A 22404-nucleotide genomic window follows, 5' to 3' on the forward strand; every position below is an offset into this window, starting at 1 on the left:
TTATGTCAAAAATAAAATGACCATCACTATCCCTATTCCCAACATTGGCCTACACAGATTATTCACAAGTTAAACAACCATGCACGGTTAGACTAAAGTCTTGCAGAGGCACCACTAAAGCTTATCAAATAGGATTAGGAAGCAGAAAGAAATCTCCTGCCAAAGTCCCATCTGCTTACCTGAGTAAGGCTGGGGAGCTGTCTTCAGCACTGTAACCACATCCCGTTACACTGGGGGGATAGCCTAGCCCACGAGGACTAACCAGAGGAATAGCCCTATTTTTACACAATGCTATCAAGTGGATGGACAGTAAACAAAACCCTATTGTTGATGAACTGAGAAGGATTGAGAAGATTTTAATCTAGACTGGGGCTGCATCTTGGATCTTGGCTCTTTGAGAAATGCCGGGGCTAACGAGGAACTGTGTTTTTTGGGTTGTGTCTGCCATCCTTCTGACAGGATACTTTGACACGGGTAGGTACAGTAGAGGATTTAATGATGACTGTTTGACTTCTGGTCACATGTATAACTCAGTCTCATGTACTTTTACAGATGCTTCGCATGGGGTTGCTATGGATAGAGGTTTGGTAGTGAAACACTTGAAATCTCAAGACCCCTCTGGGATTTCAAGACAACTGGAGTCAGATGAAGGTCTGGAGGCCTTGACCCACAAGACATACAAAGGAAAGGGTGCTATTTCTAGAAGAAAGCGGAATATTCTTTTTCCCAGTGGAGTGAAGCTTTGTTCTCAAGAGACTGTAGACCAGGCGATAGAAAACCATCTGAAGTACTTTCACCAGCGAGGTAAGCTTTTTCACTACTGTATCTCATGGGCCCTGGGGATTCATTATGACCTGGAGTCTATTCATCTACAATCTTTGTTGTTCAGCCAGATTAATTTAATTCCTGTGATGTGTACACTCTTATGCAAAAGGTTTTCAAAAGGGTTCTTCCGTTGTCCCCATAGAATAACCCTTTTGGTTCCAGGTAAAACCCTTTTGGGTTCCATGTAGAACCCTCTGTGGAAAGTGTTTTACGTGGAAGCCAAAAGGTTTCTACCCGGAAACAAAAGGGGTCTACCTGCAACCAAGAAGGGTTCCTCAAAAGGTTCTCCTATGGGGACAGCCGAAGAACCCTTTTAGGTTCTAGATAGTGCCTTTTTTTTCTAAGAGTGTATGTGACAGAAGGCTAACAAAACCATTATATACCAGCAAAATGAGTACAACTTTCTGTGATGATCTTATATTTAATTGGGAATGGACAGGTGGGGAAGATAAATAGATGTTTGTCATGTAAATGCGTGCTCTTTAATCACCTCCAACATGAACCATGCAGTAAGCAGTACTTTTCCAGCCTCTATATTAAAGCCCTATGGTCATCCACGTGCATGACTTCAGCTGTTGAAATACAGCCCGGTGTTACCATTCTCTATCAGTCGTTTGTTTGGAACAATGGTTCAGAACCTTGTTGGAACTCAAGGGAAATTACTAGAAGTCAATCAACGACAGTAACTAATCTATCATGATTCAAGGGCTATAGTTATGGTAGTCAGTCATGGAGGCTGAGAAACGCTCCACGTTTAAGGTCAAAGTCAAACGTCCAACCTCATTTTGGTACAGACTGATTGATAAGGGCCAGATTTCAGGTGAGGCCAGGCAGAGAGCCTGGCACCAGACAGCCTTGCACCAGGGTGCCCTTCTGTCAGTTCAATCCGAACACGTGGTGCTCCACCTGGGGAAGCTTAGAGAGAAAGCCCCAGTCCTCGGTCTGAACCCTGCCTCGCTACCGAAATAGTAGTCCTCTAGACATTGATGAAATGAGCCATGCTGCCAGGAAAATATGAGAGCCCTCAGGCCTGCTCCCGCTAGCTCCTCTACCAAGGGCTTTCTGGTTGTCCTCAGCCTCCAAACCTGAAATGTAGCCTACAGATGTGGCTGCAGATTGAGAGAAAAAGAAAGGGGGTTAACGTTTTTTGCCAGCTTTTTTTGTTCCAAAGCAGAGGTACTGGTACATTGTGAAAACCACATGTCTTGAGCTGAGAAGTCATTTCAATGTCAGCAGTGGTGGTGAAATGGTGATGCTGTCTGGAACCTGGGAGTATATGTGTGTATGGATCAAAAAATGACCTCACATTTCCCTGATTGCCTTCATTTTTCATAGCTGTCCATTGGAGAGATTTTTCCTGTCAGGATCGCTGGCTAAATGTCAGCTAAATGTCAATGTTTGTTTTGGTTACCATGTCCTTGTACTACACAGTGTTATTTAAATCTAGATTGAATATTCATATACGTTAAGCGGGTCTTCTTCTACATCCATCTGTGTCACAGAGTGCGACCTCTGTGTCACATGTCTCTGTGTCAATCAGAATTGGGGTCAATTCCATTTAAATTCTGTCCAATCAGGAAGTACACAAAAAATTCCGGGTGTGAAAGCTAGTCTCTGACCCAGTCCTGTGTCTGTGTGCTGCCCAGTGTGTCAGGAGACGGTGTGGGAGGCGTTCAAGATCTTCTGGGACCGTCTACCTGAGAGAGAAGAGTACCAGGCCTGGGTTAACTTATGTCAGGATGGAACTGTCAGCGTGATGGAGATTGGCAGCAACTTCAGCCGATCAGAGGAGCACGTCTCTCTTGTTAGGGCTGTGAGTGAGAATTTTGTACAATTTGATGTGTAAAACGTTACGGATATTGATGTGTGTGAGTGTGCGTGTGTGTGTCCAAGTGTGTGTAGTTTATTGGTATGTGATTGAGAAGCTTTATTTATCAATGGATTCTGTTTTTATTTCAGAGAGTGGTGATGACTGCTGCTCCGAATAGGTGAGTTCCAAACGTTCCAATGTCTCTGTGAGATACCAGCACTTGCATTCTGTCACAACGCAAAATAAGTACATGCCTGGGTTACGCTCAGCAGGTGGCAACGTTACAGAACGTTCGGGTCACTTAGAGCAGACGTACGGAATGTTGCACCCCGCTGAACGTTACACACGTCACTCAACCTCAACCCCATTGTATTTACACCACCTCCATGTTCTCCTCATCCCCATCCCATCCACGTCAGCGAGCCCACAAGCTCAGGGTCCAAAGTGTGCAGGTAGGTCTGTTCCCAACACTAAAACCTGCTGTCTTGGTGCCCACACAGCTCTATAGAAATGCTATCCATAACAGTGATGTAGTCCCGTGTAGCTCAGTTGGTAGAGCATGGCGCTTGCAACACCAGGGTTGTGGGTTCGATTCCCACGGGGACTAGTATGAAAAAAGTATGAACATGTATATAAGTCGCTCTGGATAAGAGTCTGCTAAATGATGAAAATGTAACATGTAAATGTGCCGTCACGGCAGCCTCCGTGCACCACACAGCTCTGCAGCCTGCTCAACCTTTCCCCCCTCGCTTCAACCAGATTCATACAACTACTACATTGTTGTATGATCATAGCCACTGCTGTAGACAGCTTCCTGTGCCTGTAAGCTACACGCATGTAGACAGTAACAGGAAATTATTATAGCAGGTCTACTTTTGTAATACCTGGTAGTTACATACAGGGCTACCAGGCTACAGGGCTACCTGGTAGTTACATACAGGGTTACAGTGTAATACCTGGTAGTTACATACAGGGTTACAGTGTAATCCATGGTAGTTACATACAGGGGTACAATGTAATACCTGGTCGTTACATACAGGGCTACAGTGTAATACCTGGTAGTTACAACATGTTGAAGTTACTGATTGATTGTCTCTCTTTCACACAGTCCAACATGTTGAAGTTACTGATTGATTGTCTCTCTTTCACACAGTCCAACATGTTGAAATTACTGATTGATTGTCTCTCTTTCACACAGTCCAACATGTTGAAGTTACTGATTGATTGTCTCTCTTTCACACAGTCCAACATGTTGAAATTACTGATTGATTGTCTCTCTTTCACACAGTCCAACACGTTGAAGTTACTGATTAATTGTCTCTCTTTCACACAGTCCAACATGTCGAAGTTACTGATTGATTGTCTCTCTTTCACACAGTCCAACATGTTGAAGTTACTGATTAATTGTCTCTCTTTCACACAGTCCAACATGTTGAAGTTACTGATTGATTGTCTCTCTTTCACACAGTCCAACATGTTGAAATTACTGATTGATTGTCTCTCTTTCACACAGTCCAACATGTGGAAGTTACTGATTGATTGTCTCTCTTTCACACAGTCCAACATGTTGAAGTTACTGATTGATTGTCTCTCTTTCACACAGTCCAACCGCGGCAACTCCACCAGAATTGGCCACCACCCAAAAAGGTTAACCTCTTAACCTCAATTCAGTGTCTGGGCAAAATTCATCTGTCTTTTATGCCATCTGTTGATCAGTGACAGTATAGCTAGACTATTAGCCCCTGTCTGTAGTGTAGTACTGTTTTGAGGTTATTGTGGGTGCTGCATAGGACTACTGTAGCCTGCTCCCAGAATAGGCCTTTAATCCTTCTTAATGACACACCACGTTGTCAATGGACAGTGGATAGAAGGACCGCTAGACTTTCCTAAGAGATTGTCTGAACCGCTTGTCTGAACACACTACTTTTCAATTTTAGTGCCAGACATGTTCAGTAGCAATTCATTGATGTCATGTAGAATGTTTTCTTATATAATTGTATTCTGTGTCACGTATAATAAACCCTCTTTTTATTCATAATTATACAGTGCCTTGCGAAAGTATTCGGCCCCCTTGAACTTTGCGACCTTTTGCCACATTTCAGGCTTCAAACATAAAGATATAAAACTGTATTTTTTTGTGAAGAATCAACAACAAGTGGGACACAATCATGAAGAGGAACGACATTTATTGGATATTTCAAAGTTTTTTAACAAATCAAAAACTGAAAAATTGGGCGTGCAAAATTATTCAGCCCCCTTAAGTTAATACTTTGTAGCGCCACCTTTTGCTGCGATTACAGCCGTAAGTCGCTTGGGGTATGTCTCTATCAGTTTTGCACATCGAGAGACTGACATTTTTTCCCATTCCTCCTTGCAAAACAGCTCGAGCTCAGTGAGGTTGGATGGAGAGCATTTGTGAACAGCAGTTTTCAGTTCTTTCCACAGATTCTCGATTGGATTCAGGTCTGGACTTTGACTTGGCCATTCTAACACCTGGATATGTTTATTTTTGAACCATTCCATTGTAGATTTTGCTTTATGTTTTGGATCCTTGTCTTGTTGGAAGACAAATCTCCGTCCCAGTCTCAGGTCTTTTGCAGACTCCATCAGGTTTTCTTCCAGAATGGTCCTGTATTTGGTCCTCATCCATCTTCCCATCAATTTGAACCATCTTCCCTGTCCCTGCTGAAGAAAAGCAGGCCCAAACCATGATGCTGCCACCACCATGTTTGACAGTGGGGATGGTGTGTTCAGTGTGATGAGCTGTGTTGCTTTTACGCCAAACATAACGTTTTGCATTGTTGCCAAAAAGTTACATTTTGGTTTCATCTGACCAGAGCACCTTCTTCCACATGTTTGGTGTGTCTCCCAGGTGGCTTGTGGCAAACTTTAAACAACACTTTTTATGGATATCTTTAAGAAATGGCTTTCTTCTTGCCACTCTTCCATAAAGGCCAGATTTGTGCAATATACGACAGATTGTTGTCCTATGGACAGAGTCTCCCAACTCAGCTGTAGATCTCTGCAGTTCATCCAGAGTGATCATGGGCCTCTTGGCTGCATCTCTGATCAGTCTTCTCCTTGTATGAGCTGAAAGTTTAGAGGGATGGCCAGGTCTTGGTAGATTTGCAGTGGTCTGATACTCCTTCCATTTCAATATTATCGCTTGCACAGTGCTCCTTGGGATGTTTAAAGCTTGGGAATTTTTTTTGTATCCAAATCCGGCTTTAAACTTCTTCACAACAGTATCTCGGACCTGCCTGGTGTGTTCCTTGTTCTTCATGATGCTCTCTGCGCTTTTAACGGACCTTTGAGACTATCACAGTGCAGGTGCATTTATACGGAGACTTGATTACACACAGGTGGATTGTATTTATCATCATTAGTCATTTAGGTCAACATTGGATCATTCAGAGATCCTCACTGAACTTCTGGAGAGACTTTGCTGCACTGAAAGTAAAGGGGCTGAATAATTTTGCACGCCCAATTTTTCAGTTTTTGATTTGTTAAAAAAGTTTGAAATATCCAATAAATGTCGTTCCACTTCATGATTGTGTCCCACTTGTTGTTGATTCTTCACAAAAAAATACAGTTTTATATCTTTATGTTTGAAGCCTGAAATGTGGCAAAAGGTCACAAAGTTCAAGGGGGCCGAATACTTTCGCAAGGCACTATATATTCTTTGTTTCTGGGGCCCTTCTTGTTTTCTTCTGTAGACAATGAAGTCATTGTCGTACAGCCAGACACCTTCCCAACCTTGCGAGGAGATGTTGACGTCATTCCTGTCATTACTGCAGAGCCAGTTGAGGAGGTCACAGAGATGGTCCCGCCAGAAACTACTGACTCTGTGACTGAAGATGCCGACACCGACGTCACCTCAGAGACCGACGAGACAATACAGGAGATCGGAGAGGACGCCACTACCGAAGCTGCCTTTGACGTCAACTCCGAAACAGCAGTTGAAGTCATTGCTGAGACTAGCGATGAGGCTGTCCAGGAGGTTAATATGGCTGCTGTTGAGGAAACATCCGATGCTACCTCAGATGACACTGTGGAGATCACACCTGAACCTATTGTCACTGTCATCCACGAGCCCATTAATGAGGTAATTGGGAAAATGTATGAGGAAGTAATCCCAGATACCACATACAATACAGTGGAGGAGACAGAAGAGGCCGCTGCAGAGGTCCCACCAGAAGCTGCCATTGTGATCCCTATAGAGGTCCCATCAGAGGCTGCCATTGAGATCCCTGCAGAGGTCCCTTCAGAAGCTGCCATCGATATGCCTGTTGGGTCCACAGACAAGGATATCCCAGAACCTGAAATAACATTTATTCCAGAAACTTCTTTGGAGGACATTTCTGAAACCACTTCTGAAGCGCCTTCGGAAGCTGCCACAGAAATCACTTCAGATACAATAGACAAGGAGATCACAGAGGGTACTATAGAAATTACTTCAGATACCATAGACAAGGAGATCACAGAGGGTACTACAGAAATCACTTCAGATACCATAGACAAGGAGATCACAGAGGGTACTATAGAAATTACTTCAGATACCATAGACAAGGAGATCACAGAGGGTACTACAGAAATCACTTCAGATACCATAGACAAGGAGATCACAGAGGGTACTACAGAAATCACTTCAGATTCCATAGACAAGGAGATCACAGAGGGTACTACAGAAATCACTTCAGACACCATAGACAAGGAGATCACAGAGGGTGACACAGAAATCACTTCAGATATCATAGACAAAGAGATCACAGAGGGTGACACAGAAATCACTTCAGACACCATAGATGAGGAGATTAAAGAGGCTGCCATAGAGGTCACTTCAGATACCACAGATGAGGAGATCACAGAGGCTGCGGTAGAAGAAAACATCACTTTGGAGACCACTTCAGACATTGCTACCAAAGCAACGTCAGAAGATACTACAGATGAGGATATTCCAGAGGATGCAGCAGAATTAACTCCAGACATTTCTCCAGAGGACACCTCTGAGACTACAGATGAGGAAGCTGCAGCAGAGTTGATTCCAAAAGTTTCTCCAGAGGGCACTTCAGAGCCTGAAGCTGCCATGGAGATCCCTTCAGAGGGTTCAGATGGAGACGTTCATGAGCCCCCTGTGGAGGTCACCTCAGAGGATTCAGATGGAGACATTCAGGAGCTCCCTGTGGAGGTCACCTCAGAGGCTACCGTAAATGTTGCCCCAGAAGACACTGAAGAGGAGACCCCTGAGATTTTAGAGGAAGTTATCTCAGACGCCACAACGCATTTTATTCTCGAGGCTACTGAGGAGATCACTCCAGAGGCTGTACTAGAGGATACTTTGGCCACTACTACTAATGAAGTGGTAATAGAGATTGGTCCTGAGGAAGAAGTCACTCCAGAAACTTCCGTAAATGCCGTTCCAGAGGATGTAACAGGGATCACTGAAGAAGCAACAATAAAGGCTGAAGTCACTCCTGAGGCTGAAGTAGAGATGAAGGAAGTTATGGTGGAGGTCACCTCAGAAGCCACTTTGGAGGTCACTCCCGAGGTTGAAGTAGAGGTAACTCCAGAATATGTAGTGGAGGAACCTCCAGAGGCTGAGGAGATTACAGAAGAAACTGCAGTAGAGGACAATCCCGAGGTGGAGATAGAGGTAACTCCAGAGTCTACTGAAGAAGTTCCTGAGGAAGCAGGAGAGGTTCCTTTGGAGACTGCAGTGGAAGACGCTCCAGAGGCTGTAGAAGAAATCCCCCCAGAGACTGTGGAGATAACGCTGGAAGCTGCTGAAGAATACTCAACAGAAACTGTAGAAGAAATAGTTTCAGTGACTCCAGAAGAGATAACACCAGAACCTTCAGACAAAGAAATTCCAGAAACTTCAGAGGAGGAAATTCCAGAACCATCAGAAGAGGAAACTCCAGAGGCTTCAGAAGGGGTCCCATCTGAGGCAGTAGACGAGATCATTCCAGAAGCTACAGAAGAGGCTTCCAAAAAGATAATTACAGAAACTACTGAAGAGGCTTCCAAAGAGATCATTCTAGAGCGTTCAGAAGCTGCAGCAGAGATAACCACAGAGGCTGCAGGTGAGTCCACTCCAGAGGCAACACAGGAGGCTGCTGTGGAGATTACTCATGAGGTCATCACTGAAACTGGAATTTTGACGGACACAGAGGAGAACAATAATGGCGATCGTTATAGGGATGCAGAGGAGAACAATAATGGTGGTCGTTATAGGGTCACAGAAGAACCAGAAGAAACAAATGATGACTTCCTGGGGATCCAAGATATCATAACAGAGGTGGAAAACACGGTAAGCAATGATGAGGTTATTATTATTGCAATCAATGAAATACAGAATCAATAATCAAATTGTTACTTCATAAAGGATAGAAGCCTTCTTAAACACACAATAAGAGAGGTGCATCAGCTATAGATTAAAGACACTGTCTACTGAAATGAATGAGAGTGAGGTGATATTGTAATGATGTGATCTGTTTGTGTCCTGTGTTTAGCTGGGCAATGAGATTGAGGACATCATGACGAGGCCGTCCACACCCATGAAGGAGCAGGTGGTAGAACTCAGCATCCAGCTGAAGGGAGAGAACTACAACGACGCCCTGAGAGACACCTCTAGCTTCTACTACCAGCGCGTGGCCAAACATTTCACCCATAAGGTACAGTAGAGTTGGTATGCTGCTGTCCCCATGCAGGCTATTGGTAAAAACAATTGTTTGGTCCCGTCCTTTTTGACACCCGCTTTTGTTTTTGTTTTCACATACAGGATGTACACTGAGTGTACAGAACATTAGGAACACCTTCCTAATATTGAGTTGCACCTCCGTTTGCCCTCAGAACAGCCTCAATTCGTCAGGGCATGGACTCTACAAGGTGTCGAAAGCGTTCCACAGGGATGCTGGCCCATGTTGACTCCAATACTTTCCTGTTGTGTCAAGTTGGCTGTATGTCCTTTGGGTGGTGGACCATTCTAGATTCACTGTTGCGTTGCAGTTTTTGAAACACGGTGTGCCTGGCACCTGCTATCATACCCAGTTCAAAGGCACTCAAATAATTTGTCTTGCCCATTCAGCTTCTGAATGGCACAAATACCCACTCCATGTCTCAATTGTCTCCGGGCTTAAAAATCCTTCTTTAACCTGTCAGCTCCCCTTCATCTACACTGTCTGAAGTGGATTTAACAGGTGACATCAATAAGGGATCCATCTGTCATGGAAAGCAGGTGTTCCTAATGTTTTGGACAGTGTATTTTACATGATTAACTCTTGCGTGTACAGAGTAGAAACAGAAAGTTCGGAAGAGGTTGAAAGATATCTATATATATTCTTCTGTATCTATTTACAGTAAACAGCTTTCGAATGTTGTACTGGTTGTCCGGGCTTGCCAGCTACATACTGTATTCACTGAAGAACAGGAAGAAAGCTGCCTGGAAAAATCAGAGGTCCACCAGTCAGTGTGACAGCTCTGGAAACATGTCCTCTGCTGGGAACCCACAGTGGCGGACGGTGTATTCCCATCGCTGGATGTTGCCACCTCACATTTTGTCCTTTTCTCCGGCAGAGCCAGAGTTTGTCAGAGCAGAGGCCATTAGTTATAGACGTGTCCCAAATGGCCGCCTATTTCCCAATATAGTGCAGTGCTTTTGACCAGGGCCTGATCAGAGCCCCATGGGGCTCGGGTCAAAAGTAGTGCACTAAATAGGGAATAGGGTGCCATTTGAGATGCAGACATACAGAGAGGATGAATAAGTAAACAACAGGACAGAGCCTTACTGCTCCTGGCCAAGAGGGGAAAGAAGGGAGGTGGCACAGATCCTAGAGGACAGCTTTAGCACACAGACAGCCACTACACAGACTTGGAAAGGGGACTGACTTGATTTTTGTCTATACTGCAGTAACTGATCATACTATGTGGTCCTGGACTGAGAATGATATTGCTAACTGGTGGCGTAAAGGATTCACAGTACTGGTGTAGACGCAGGCATGTCTGGCGAACAGGGTGGATCTTTTTCATTCTCCTGAGAAAAACTCCAACTTGACGTGGTAATTAACTAAGTGTGTTTTCTTTTCATCGTTCTCATCTAGATTGAAGATGCATTTGAAAGGTTACCAGGATTCAAGAAGGTCTTTGTAGTTGAATTCAGGTAAGCGTCATTAACAGCTATAAATCCATTGATCCACTACCTATAAAGCATCATATTTAATTGAACAGGCAATATGCTATTTCAATATCAAGTTCTGATATTTCTTTGTCTTTTCCAAATGTGTCCAGGCCTCAGAAGGACCTCCAAAGGTAAGCATGTTTTCTTTCTTCTGACCCAAATAACTGTCTCACAAGGTTTACATCCAATTGGCTACAGATGTTCATGTGAATATTGAAAAATCTGCATAAAAACCACATGCTTGTTGCGGATAAAACGGTGTGCGTGATGATGTAGTGCACATGGAAATAACTTTTGCAGTTAAATTCCCATGTACTGAATAATACATCCAAGTTAAATAGGTTTCCCTCACAACTCTAATTATGTTTTTTTTCACCACAAATGTTGCATCATATAGTGAATGTGCCCACTATGACTTTGGCACGTGCACTCTAGCCAACAGATAGCATATACAGCAGGCTACTTTAACGATGAGATTGTTATGGAAAATCATTTTGATTTGTCAAACGGCAGCCAGCCAAGCATCGATCATCATGTCACCAGAATAAGACCCTCAATATTTATCAATGTATTCCCATAGAGGCGTTTCCACCGCCATATCTCGCATAATGAACTCCCACCTTGTCTAGCGGATTTGTTTTGTCGACAGATTTACCGACAGATTTGCTGTTCCCATCAGGCCTGTCGTGACATTTTTTATCCAACATGTACTTTACTTTACATAAAAAGGATGGCTGGAAACCTGGTTACTGTTAATGATTTCACATGTCAGGATTTATGGCTCCTAAATCCATGACAACGACCACTGACACACACATTACAGTTGATGACGTCCTGGAGAGTGCTGTAATAACGGGCTAGATACCTGTGTGAAAGTGCACTGGAGCGTGATAAATCCATCTCATTGCAATGCTATCACTCCCAGTTCAACCATTATGACTGCACAGTTGAGCTAACCCAAATCCCACTGAGTCTATCTCACATGTATATCTACTAATGGGATATGCATGTGCATCTGTGTCTGGCTGAGCCAAAGAACCAAGCCTTTGCCGTACCTACTGCATGGTTAGATGTTTTCTGCTTACTTGCCACAGTCTTCAGATCAGTTGTTCCACACTATGTTTACCAGCATTACAAGCATACTTCCAATGCCTGTCAATCATTATAGCTCAGTGCATCGGCACCATTGCAGACACGAAAAGCACAAAAAACGAAGCTAAAACACGTGATTCCTTTTGGCTAGATGTCACATTGGACTTCTATGTGTTTTCTGTTAGTTGGCGTTTAGCCCCTCACTGGTTTCCCCTACAAACTGGCATCGTGGAAAACTAAACGTTGCGAGCACAGTGAGGCCTTTAAACCACCTTCGGCTCTTCACAGTTTGTTCTGCAGGTCATATAAAGCCCTGTTAGCATGCAACCTTTAAACAAAGCTGCCAGGGAACTAGAGCTGAAGGAGAATTGGGCTGTCTGGGGGGGGGGAAGGGAAGGTGGTCATAAACTGACCAGGTTCTCCCACACTAGGGGGAAATATTATGCCTCAGAACTCAGTATCTAGATTAGGATATAGCTTCTCCAAGCTAGGACCACTTTAAAGTTCCAATGCAGCCGTTTTTATCTCAATATCAAATCATTTCTGGGTAACAATTAAGTATCTTACTGTGATTGATTTCAGTTAAAATAGTCAAAAAGAAACAGAAATATCTTCTTAGCAATGAACACTTTCTCAAGCGAGAATTTGCCTCGGACTGTCTGGGAGTGGTCTGAGTGAGGAGGGGAAAACTGAAAAGTAGCTGGTATTGGCAGAGAGGTTTGAAACTCTCTTTCTAATTGTTGTATTAAATAACTGACCGCATGGTGATGTAACCATGGAAAGGCATAAGCTCCATACCATTTTTAAACAGCTCTTGTACTTAAAGGGCATAATTATCATAATTTTCACAATTTCACAGTAAAATTCCAACCTCATTGTGTGGAAATATCTATAAAACACAGGAAAATCACGTTTTTGACTGCACTGTGCCTAAACTAGGACCTCTTTAAGTTAGGATCTCTGTAATAATTAAGCTAGGACCTCTTTAAGCTAGGACCTCTTTAATCTAGGACCTCTTTAAGCTAGGACCTCTTTAAGCTAAGACCGGTTTAACCAACCCTGGTGGGTAAATTCACACAATCACTAATTATGTTTTCACAGCACTTTCCCTAATTTTTATGACTTGTTTTAAGTATTTTTTCAGCTCTTATAACGTTTTATTACAACATGATGTCTTATTATGTGGCATCTATTCAACAGACTGGGAATCACTTGTGATCCCTATGAGAGCATTATGACTGCATTATAACTCATTATACCTGTGGGCTCTATGTAAAGTGTAACAATAATTTCTACTTGAGACATTTGAGCCATGCAACCTTATCCAAGATGAGGGCACCCCTCTCTGTTCCTCAATGTGTATCTCTGTTCCTCAATGTGTATCTCTGTTCCTCAATGTGTTTCTCTGTTCCTTATTGTGTCTCTCTGTTCCTTATTGTGTCTCTCTGTTCCATATTGTGTCTCTCTGTTCTTCAATGTGTCTCTCTGTTCCTCAATGTGTCTCTCTCTGTTCCTCACTGTGTCTCTCTGTTCCTCAATGTGTCTCTCTGTTCCTCAATGTCTCTCTCTCTGTTCCTCAGTGTGTCTCTCTGTTCCTCAATGTGTCTCTCTGTTCCTCAATATGTTTCTCTGATCCTCAATGTGTCTCTCTCTGTTCCTCAACGTGTCTCTCTCTCTCTCTCTCTCTGTTCCTCAATATGTCTCTGTTCCTCAATGTGTCTCTCTGTTCCTCAATGTGTCTCTCTGTTCCTCAATGTCGCTCTCTGTTCCTCAATTGTCTCTCTCTGTTCCTCAATGTGTCTCACTGTTCCTCAATGTGTCTCTCTGTTCCTCAATGTGTCTCTCTGTTCCTCAATGTGTGTCTTCTCTCTCTATCAAATGAATATTGCTCCTCTAGGGGTATGTTGTCCGTGGTAGTCCACTACGCAGTGACTCTGGAAGTGGACGGGGCAGGCATCAGTAACGAGACCATGGACTACATCAACCTCCAGTCCAACGTGGTGGAGAAGTCTTACCGTGACGCCGTTGAACGCCCCACTGTGGTCTACACCATAACAGACTTCCGAAACTACATCACTGAAGCCCTGCACAAGGAGAACTTCATGAGCAACACAACTCTGGATGTAGACCCCGACTCACTGCAGCAAGAGCAAGGTAGGTCTACAGACCGGCTAAACTGTACAACAGGTGGTCATGAACTCTGGTCCTAGAGAGCTACATTATGAGAAGGCTTATGTTCCAGCCCAGAACTTACACACCTAACCAGACTAATAATAGTAGTGAAGATTAGTTGATCTAGTACAATTAAGTGTGTTAGTGCTGAAACAAAAGCTTGCTCAGAGAGCAGTCCTCCAGGAACAGGGTTGGCGACCACTGCTAAATAAGGGTTTAGTCCTGGGATTTGTGTGAAAAGGTAAAAGGGTTCTCCAGTTGATTTGTGTACGACTGTTTTATTTTCCAGTTGATAACTTGTTTCTGGGAGGGAGACCCACCACCAAACCAGAAGAGTCCAATGACATGATGGTGAGTGAGTGTCAGTTCACTGCTCCACATTGTTCTGAGGAACATTGTGTATTGCATCCTTTTAACAATATAGTCAACTGAATATGTAGTTGATGACATTGCTAGTTCAATGTGTGTTGTTGTGTAGGCTACACTAAAATGAATGCAATGAATGTCATTTGTTGCTAAAGTTGCTTTGGAAAATGGATTTCATACCCAGCTGTCTCAGTTCAGTAAAAGTCTGTAAAAATAGTCAAGTCCATTTTCCACAAAACTATTCTCAAGACGCAAGTCAGCATGCCATATTAAGCAAACAGTTGTGTTCAATCACTAAGAAATATAGAAAGAAATCTGGTTTGAGTGGAAATATGACATGAATTTATTACGCCGAATGATTCGCTTTTCTCATAGACGGCACTGTAATTACAAAGACACATTTGACTGGGAACAAACTTAATAATCTCAGAATTTACTCCCGCAATTTTTTCCTATTTTTTCTCATCCCTTTATTAAGCTGATTTACAATCTTGTTTTGGCTGAATGGCGTTGTCCAATTTGTCTTGACTACCATGTGTTCTCTCTCATTCTCTCAGGTAATGGCAAGCTTCCTAGGGTCTAACACAGGCACAAGGCAGTTACTGGTAGTTAAAGATAAGCACATCTGAAGTCCATTCGTTATTAAATGGGTCCACTTTGACCAAACAGAACTTTATTGTTGTCCTTAGGGCATAACACAACTTTTTGTTTATCCTGTGGTGAAAGACAATGACGCTCTGCTCATTTGTGTGAACACAACCTGGTTTGACGGTCTCTCTGAGTCACATGGCTGTTTGCAGGAAGCCCATTTTCATTGTGGAAGATGAAGTGTGTGTGTGTGTGTGTGTGTGTTTCTCTGTCCCTTGAGCAGGACATACTAATACAGAACATATGTTGAGGTTAAAAGGCCTGTGTTGTTGCATTCATTCATATAGGGCATCTGTTGCTAGCGATGTATATGTGAATTTCACTCAGATTTAGTTTATCATGAGGTATTTTGTGTTTCTGAATATTTACTTTGTGAAGCACACATATCAAGGGCTACATCTGTATCTGTTACAACTCAACCTTGTGAGAGAGAAACACTCTGCTACAACTCAACCTTGTGAGGGAGAAACACTCAGCTACAACTCAACCTTGTGAGAGAGAAACACTCTGCTACAACTCAACCCTGTGAGAGGGAAACACTCTGCTACAACTCAACCTTGTGAGAGAGAAACACTCTGTTACAACTCAACCTTGTGAGAGAGAAACACTCAGCTACAACTCAACCTTGTGAGAGAGAAACACTCTGCTACAACTCAACCTTGTGAGAGAGAAACACTCAGCTACAACTCAACCTTGTGAGAGAGAAACACTCTGCTACAACTCAACCTTGTGAGAGAGAAACACTCTGCTACAACTCAACCTTGTGAGGGGGAAACACTCTGCTACAACTCAACCTTGTGAGAGAGAAACACTCAGCTACAACTCAACCTTGTGAGAGGGAAACACTCTGCTACAACTCAACCTTGTGAGAGAGAAACACTCTGCTACAACTCAACCTTGTGAGAGAGAAACACTGCTACAACTCAACCTTGTGAGAGAGAAACACTGCTACAACTCAACCTTGTGAGAGAGAAACACTCTGCTACAACTCAACCTTGTGAGAGAGAAACACTATGCTACAACTCAACCTTGTGAGAGAGAAACACTCTGCTACAACTCAACCTTGTGAGGGGGAAACACTGCTACAACTCAACCTTGTGAGGGGGAAACACTCTGTTACAACTCAACCTTGTGAGAGGGAAACACTCTGCTACAACTCAACCCTGTGAGAGGGAAACACTCTGCTACAACTCAACCTTGTGAGAGAGAAACACTCTGTTACAACTCAACCTTGTGAGAGAGAAACACTCAGCTACAACTCAACCTTGTGAGGGAGAAACACTCAGCTACAACTCAACCTTGTGAGAGAGAAACACTCTGCTACAACTCAACCCTGTGAGAGGGAAACACTCTGCTACAACTCAACCTTGTGAGAGAGAAACACTCTGTTACAACTCAACCTTGTGAGAGAGAAACACTCAGCTACAACTCAACCTTGTGAGAGAGAAACACTCAGCTACAACTCAACCTTGTGAGAGAGAAACACTCTGCTACAACTCAACCCTGTGAGAGAGAAACACTCTGCTACAACTCAACCTTGTGAGGGGGAAACACTCTGCTACAACTCAACCTTGTGAGAGAGAAACACTCAGCTACAACTCAACCTTGTGAGAGGGAAACACTCTGCTACAACTCAACCTTGTGAGAGAGAAACACTCTGCTACAACTCAACCTTGTGAGAGAGAAACACTGCTACAACTCAACCTTGTGAGAGAGAAACACTGCTACAACTCAACCTTGTGAGAGAGAAACACTCTGCTACAACTCAACCTTGTGAGAGAGAAACACTCTGCTACAACTCAACCTTGTGAGAGAGAAACACTCTGCTACAACTCAACCTTGTGAGGGGGAAACACTGCTACAACTCAACCTTGTGAGGGGGAAACACTCTGTTACAACTCAACCTTGTGAGAGGGAAACACTCTGCTACAACTCAACCTTGTGAGAGAGAAACACTCTGCTACAACTCAACCTTGTGAGAGAGAAACACTCTGCTACAACTCAACCTTGTGAGAGAGAAACACTGCTACAACTCAACCTTGTGAGAGAGAAACACTCAGCTACAACTCAACCTTGTGAGAGAGAAACACTCTGCTACAACTCAACCTTGTGAGGGGGAAACACTCTGCTACAACTCAACCTTGTGAGAGAGAAACACTCTGCTACAACTCAACCTTGTGAGGGGGAAACACTCTGCTACAACTCAACCTTGTGAGAGAGAAACACTCAGCTACAACTCAACCTTGTGAGAGAGAAACACTCTGCTACAACTCAACCTTGTGAGAGAGAAACACTCTGCTACAACTCAACCTTGTGAGAGAGAAACACTGCTACAACTCAACCTTGTGAGAGAGAAACACTGCTACAACTCAACCTTGTGAGAGAGAAACACTCTGCTACAACTCAACCTTGTGAGAGAGAAACACTCTGCTACAACTCAACCTTGTGAGAGAGAAACACTCTGTTACAACTCAACCTTGTGAGGGGGAAACACTCTGCTACAACTCAACCTTGTGAGAGAGAAACACTCTGCTACAACTCAACCCTGTGAGGGGGAAACACTGCTACAACTCAACCTTGTGAGGGGGAAACACTCTGTTACAACTCAACCTTGTGAGAGGGAAACACTCTGCTACAACTCAACCTTGTGAGAGAGAAACACTCTGCTACAACTCAACCTTGTGAGAGAGAAACACTCTGTTACAACTCAACCTTGTGAGAGAGAAACACTGCTACAACTCAACCTTGTGAGAGAGAAACACTGCTACAACTCAACCTTGTGAGAGCGAAACACTGCTACAACTCAACCTTGTGAGAGGGAAACACTCTGCTACAACTCAACCTTGTGAGAGAGAAACACTCTGCTACAACTCAACCTTGTGAGGGGGAAACACTGCTACAACTCAACCTTGTGAGGGGGAAACACTCTGCTACAACTCAACCTTGTGAGGGGGAAACACTCTGCTACAACTCAACCTTGTGAGAGAGAAACACTCTGCTACAACTCAACCTTGTGAGAGAGAAACACTCTGCTACAACTCAACCTTGTGAGAGAGAAACACTCTGTTACAACTCAACCTTGTGAGAGAGAAACACTCTGCTACAACTCAACCTTGTGAGAGAGAAACACTCTGCTACAACTCAACCTTGTGAGAGAGAAACACTCTGCTACAACTCAACCTTGTGAGAGAGAAACATTCTGCTACAACTCAACCTTGTGAGAGAGAAACACTCTGTTACAACTCAACCTTGTGAGAGAGAAACACTCTGCTACAACTCAACCTTGTGAGAGAGAAACATTCTGCTACAACTCAACCTTGTGAGAGAGAAACACTCTGCTACAACTCAACCCTGTGAGAGAGAAACACTGCTACAACTCAACCTTGTGAGAGGGAAACACTCTGCTACAACTCAACCTTGTGAGAGAGAAACACTCTGCTACAACTCAACCTTGTGAGAGAGAAACACTCTGCTACAACTCAACCTTGTGAAAGAGAAACACTGCTACAACTCAACCTTGTGAGGGGGAAACACTCTGCTACAACTCAACCTTGTGAGGGGGAAACACTCTGTTACAACTCAACCTTGTGAGAGAGAAACACTCTGTTACAACTCAACCTTGTGAGAGAGAAACACTGCTACAACTCAACCTTGTGAGAGAGAAACACTCTGCTACAACTCAACCTTGTGAGAGAGAAACACTCTGCTACAACTCAACCTTGTGAGGTGGAAACACTCTGCTACAACTCAACCTTGTGAGAGAGAAACACTCTGCTACAACTCAACCTTGTGAGAGAGAAACACTGCTACAACTCAACCTTGTGAGAGAGAAACACTCTGCTACAACTCAACCTTGTGAGAGAGAAACACTCTGCTACAACTCAACCTTGTGAGAGAGAAACACTCTGCTACAACTCAACCTTGTGAGGGGGAAACACTGCTACAACTCAACCTTGTGAGGGGGAAACACTCTGTTACAACTCAACCTTGTGAGAGGGAAACACTCTGCTACAACTCAACCTTGTGAGAGAGAAACACTCTGCTACAACTCAACCTTGTGAGAGAGAAACACTCTGCTACAACTCAACCTTGTGAGAGAGAAACACTGCTACAACTCAACCTTGTGAGAGAGAAACACTCAGCTAAAACTCAACCTTGTGAGAGAGAAACACTCTGCTACAACTCAACCTTGTGAGGGGGAAACACTCTGCTACAACTCAACCTTGTGAGAGAGAAACACTCTGCTACAACTCAACCTTGTGAGGGGGAAACACTCTGCTACAACTCAACCTTGTGAGAGAGAAACACTCAGCTACAACTCAACCTTGTGAGAGAGAAACACTCTGCTACAACTCAACCTTGTGAGAGAGAAACACTCTGCTACAACTCAACCTTGTGAGAGAGAAACACTGCTACAACTCAACCTTGTGAGAGAGAAACACTGCTACAACTCAACCTTGTGAGAGAGAAACACTCTGCTACAACTCAACCTTGTGAGAGAGAAACACTCTGTTACAACTCAACCTTGTGAGAGAGAAACACTCTGTTACAACTCAACCTTGTGAGGGGGAAACACTCTGCTACAACTCAACCTTGTGAGAGAGAAACACTCTGCTACAACTCAACCCTGTGAGGGGGAAACACTGCTACAACTCAACCTTGTGAGGGGGAAACACTCTGTTACAACTCAACCTTGTGAGAGGGAAACACTCTGCTACAACTCAACCTTGTGAGAGAGAAACACTCTGCTACAACTCAACCTTGTGAGAGAGAAACACTCTGTTACAACTCAACCTTGTGAGAGAGAAACACTGCTACAACTCAACCTTGTGAGAGAGAAACACTGCTACAACTCAACCTTGTGAGAGAGAAACACTGCTACAACTCAACCTTGTGAGAGGGAAACACTCTGCTACAACTCAACCTTGTGAGGGGGAAACACTCTGCTACAACTCAACCTTGTGAGAGAGAAACACTCTGCTACAACTCAACCTTGTGAGAGAGAAACACTCTGCTACAACTCAACCTTGTGAGAAAGAAACACTCTGTTACAACTCAACCTTGTGAGAGAGAAACACTCTGCTACAACTCAACCTTGTGAGAGAGAAACACTCTGCTACAACTCAACCTTGTGAGAGAGAAACACTCTGCTACAACTCAACCTTGTGAGAGAGAAACATTCTGCTACAACTCAACCTTGTGAGAGAGAAACACTCTGTTACAACTCAACCTTGTGAGAGAGAAACACTCTGCTACAACTCAACCTTGTGAGAGAGAAACATTCTGCTACAACTCAACCTTGTGAGAGAGAAACACTCTGCTACAACTCAACCCTGTGAGAGAGAAACACTGCTACAACTCAACCTTGTGAGAGGGAAACACTCTGCTACAACTCAACCTTGTGAGAGAGAAACACTCTGCTACAACTCAACCTTGTGAGAGAGAAACACTCTGCTACAACTCAACCTTGTGAAAGAGAAACACTGCTACAACTCAACCTTGTGAGGGGGAAACACTCTGCTACAACTCAACCTTGTGAGGGGGAAACACTCTGTTACAACTCAACCTTGTGAGAGAGAAACACTCTGTTACAACTCAACCTTGTGAGAGAGAAACACTGCTACAACTCAACCTTGTGAGAGAGAAACACTCTGCTACAACTCAACCTTGTGAGAGAGAAACACTCTGCTACAACTCAACCTTGTGAGGGGGAAACACTCTGCTACAACTCAACCTTGTGAGAGAGAAACACTCTGCTACAACTCAACCTTGTGAGAGAGAAACACTGCTACAACTCAACCTTGTGAGAAAGAAACACTCTGTTACAACTCAACCTTGTGAGAGAGAAACACTCTGTTACAACTCAACCTTGTGAGAGAGAAACACTCTGTTACAACTCAACCTTGTGAGAGAGAAACACTCTGTTACAACTCAACCTTGTGAGAGAGAAACACTCTGTTACAACTCAACCTTGTGAGAGAGAAACACTCTGTTACAACTCAACCTTGTGAGGGGGAAACACTCTGCTACAACTCAACCTTGTGAGGGGGAAACACTCTGTTACAACTCAACCTTGTGAGAGAGAAACACTCTGTTACAACTCAACCTTGTGAGAGAGAAACACTGCTACAACTCAACCTTGTGAGAGAGAAACACTCTGCTACAACTCAACCTTGTGAGAGAGAAACACTCTGCTACAACTCAACCTTGTGAGGGGGAAACACTCTGCTACAACTCAACCTTGTGAGAGAGAAACACTCTGTTACAACTCAACCTTGTGAGAGAGAAACACTCTGTTACAACTCAACCTTGTGAGAGAGAAACACTCTGTTACAACTCAACCTTGTGAGAGAGAAACACTCTGTTACAACTCAACCTTGTGAGAGAGAAACACTCTGTTACAACTCAACCTTGTGAGAGGGAAACACTCTGCTACAACTCAACCTTGTGAGAGAGAAACACTCTGCTACAACTCAACCTCGTGAGAGAGAAACACTCTGCTACAACTCAACCTTGTGAGAGAGAAACACTCTGCTACAACTCAACCTTGTGAGAGAGAAACACTGCTACAACTCAACCTTGTGAGAGAGAAACACTCTGCTACAACTCAACCTTGTGAGGGGGAAACACTCTTCTACAACTCAACCTTGTGAGGGGGAAACACTCTGCTACAACTCAACCTTGTGAGAGAGAAACACTGCTACAACTCAACCTTGTGAGAGGGAAACACTCTGCTACAACTCAACCTTGTGAGAGAGAAACACTGCTACAACTCAACCTTGTGAGAGGGAAACACTCTGCTACAACTCAACCTTGTGAGAGAGAAACACTCTGCTACAACTCAACCTTGTGAGAGAGAAACACTCTGCTACAACTCAACCTTGTGAGAGAGAAACACTGCTACAACTCAACCTTGTGAGGGGGAAACACTCTGCTACAACTCAACCTTGTGAGGGGGAAACACTCTGCTACAACTCAACCTTGTGAGAGAGAAACACTCTGCTACAACTCAACCTTGTGAGAGAGAAACACTCTGTTACAACTCAACCTTGTGAGAGAGAAACACTGCTACAACTCAACCTTGTGAGAGAGAAACACTGCTACAACTCAACCTTGTGAGAGAGAAACACTGCTACAACTCAACCTTGTGAGAGGGAAACACTCTGCTACAACTCAACCTTGTGAGGGGGAAACACTCTGCTACAACTCAACCTTGTGAGAGAGAAACACTCTGCTACAACTCAACCTTGTGAGAGAGAAACACTCTGCTACAACTCAACCTTGTGAGAAAGAAACACTCTGTTACAACTCAACC

The 22404-nt window shown here is 43.7% G+C and overlaps 1 protein-coding gene, 1 long non-coding RNA gene and 1 other non-coding gene across 3 annotated transcripts in view; all 3 read left to right on the plus strand.

Moving 5' to 3' along the window:
* Positions 1 to 2547: 2547 nt before the first annotated feature.
* Positions 2548 to 4282, plus strand: LOC110495496. Its single transcript, XR_005037378.1, has 3 exons — positions 2548 to 2638; positions 2785 to 2813; positions 4239 to 4282. It is a non-coding gene; the product is annotated as an uncharacterized LOC110495496 (long non-coding RNA).
* trnaa-ugc lies at positions 3168 to 3242 on the plus strand. The gene has a single exon. It is a non-coding gene; the product is annotated as a tRNA-Ala (tRNA).
* Positions 4283 to 6363: 2081 nt separating the features above from the next.
* Positions 6364 to 22404, plus strand: part of LOC110497006 (interphotoreceptor matrix proteoglycan 2) — a 36195-nt gene continuing 20154 nt past the window's right edge. The window contains exons 1-6 of the mRNA XM_036951884.1: positions 6364 to 8945; positions 9148 to 9309; positions 10735 to 10793; positions 10922 to 10942; positions 13801 to 14057; positions 14365 to 14426. Of these exons, the coding sequence (XP_036807779.1) occupies positions 6456 to 8945; positions 9148 to 9309; positions 10735 to 10793; positions 10922 to 10942; positions 13801 to 14057; positions 14365 to 14426 (3051 nt within the window). The 5' untranslated portion in view covers positions 6364 to 6455. The remainder of the gene's footprint in view (positions 8946 to 9147; positions 9310 to 10734; positions 10794 to 10921; positions 10943 to 13800; positions 14058 to 14364; positions 14427 to 22404) is intronic.

The sequence above is a fragment of the Oncorhynchus mykiss genome, chromosome 18 (assembly GCF_013265735.2).
Source record: "Oncorhynchus mykiss isolate Arlee chromosome 18, USDA_OmykA_1.1, whole genome shotgun sequence".
NCBI lineage: Eukaryota > Metazoa > Chordata > Actinopteri > Salmoniformes > Salmonidae > Oncorhynchus > Oncorhynchus mykiss.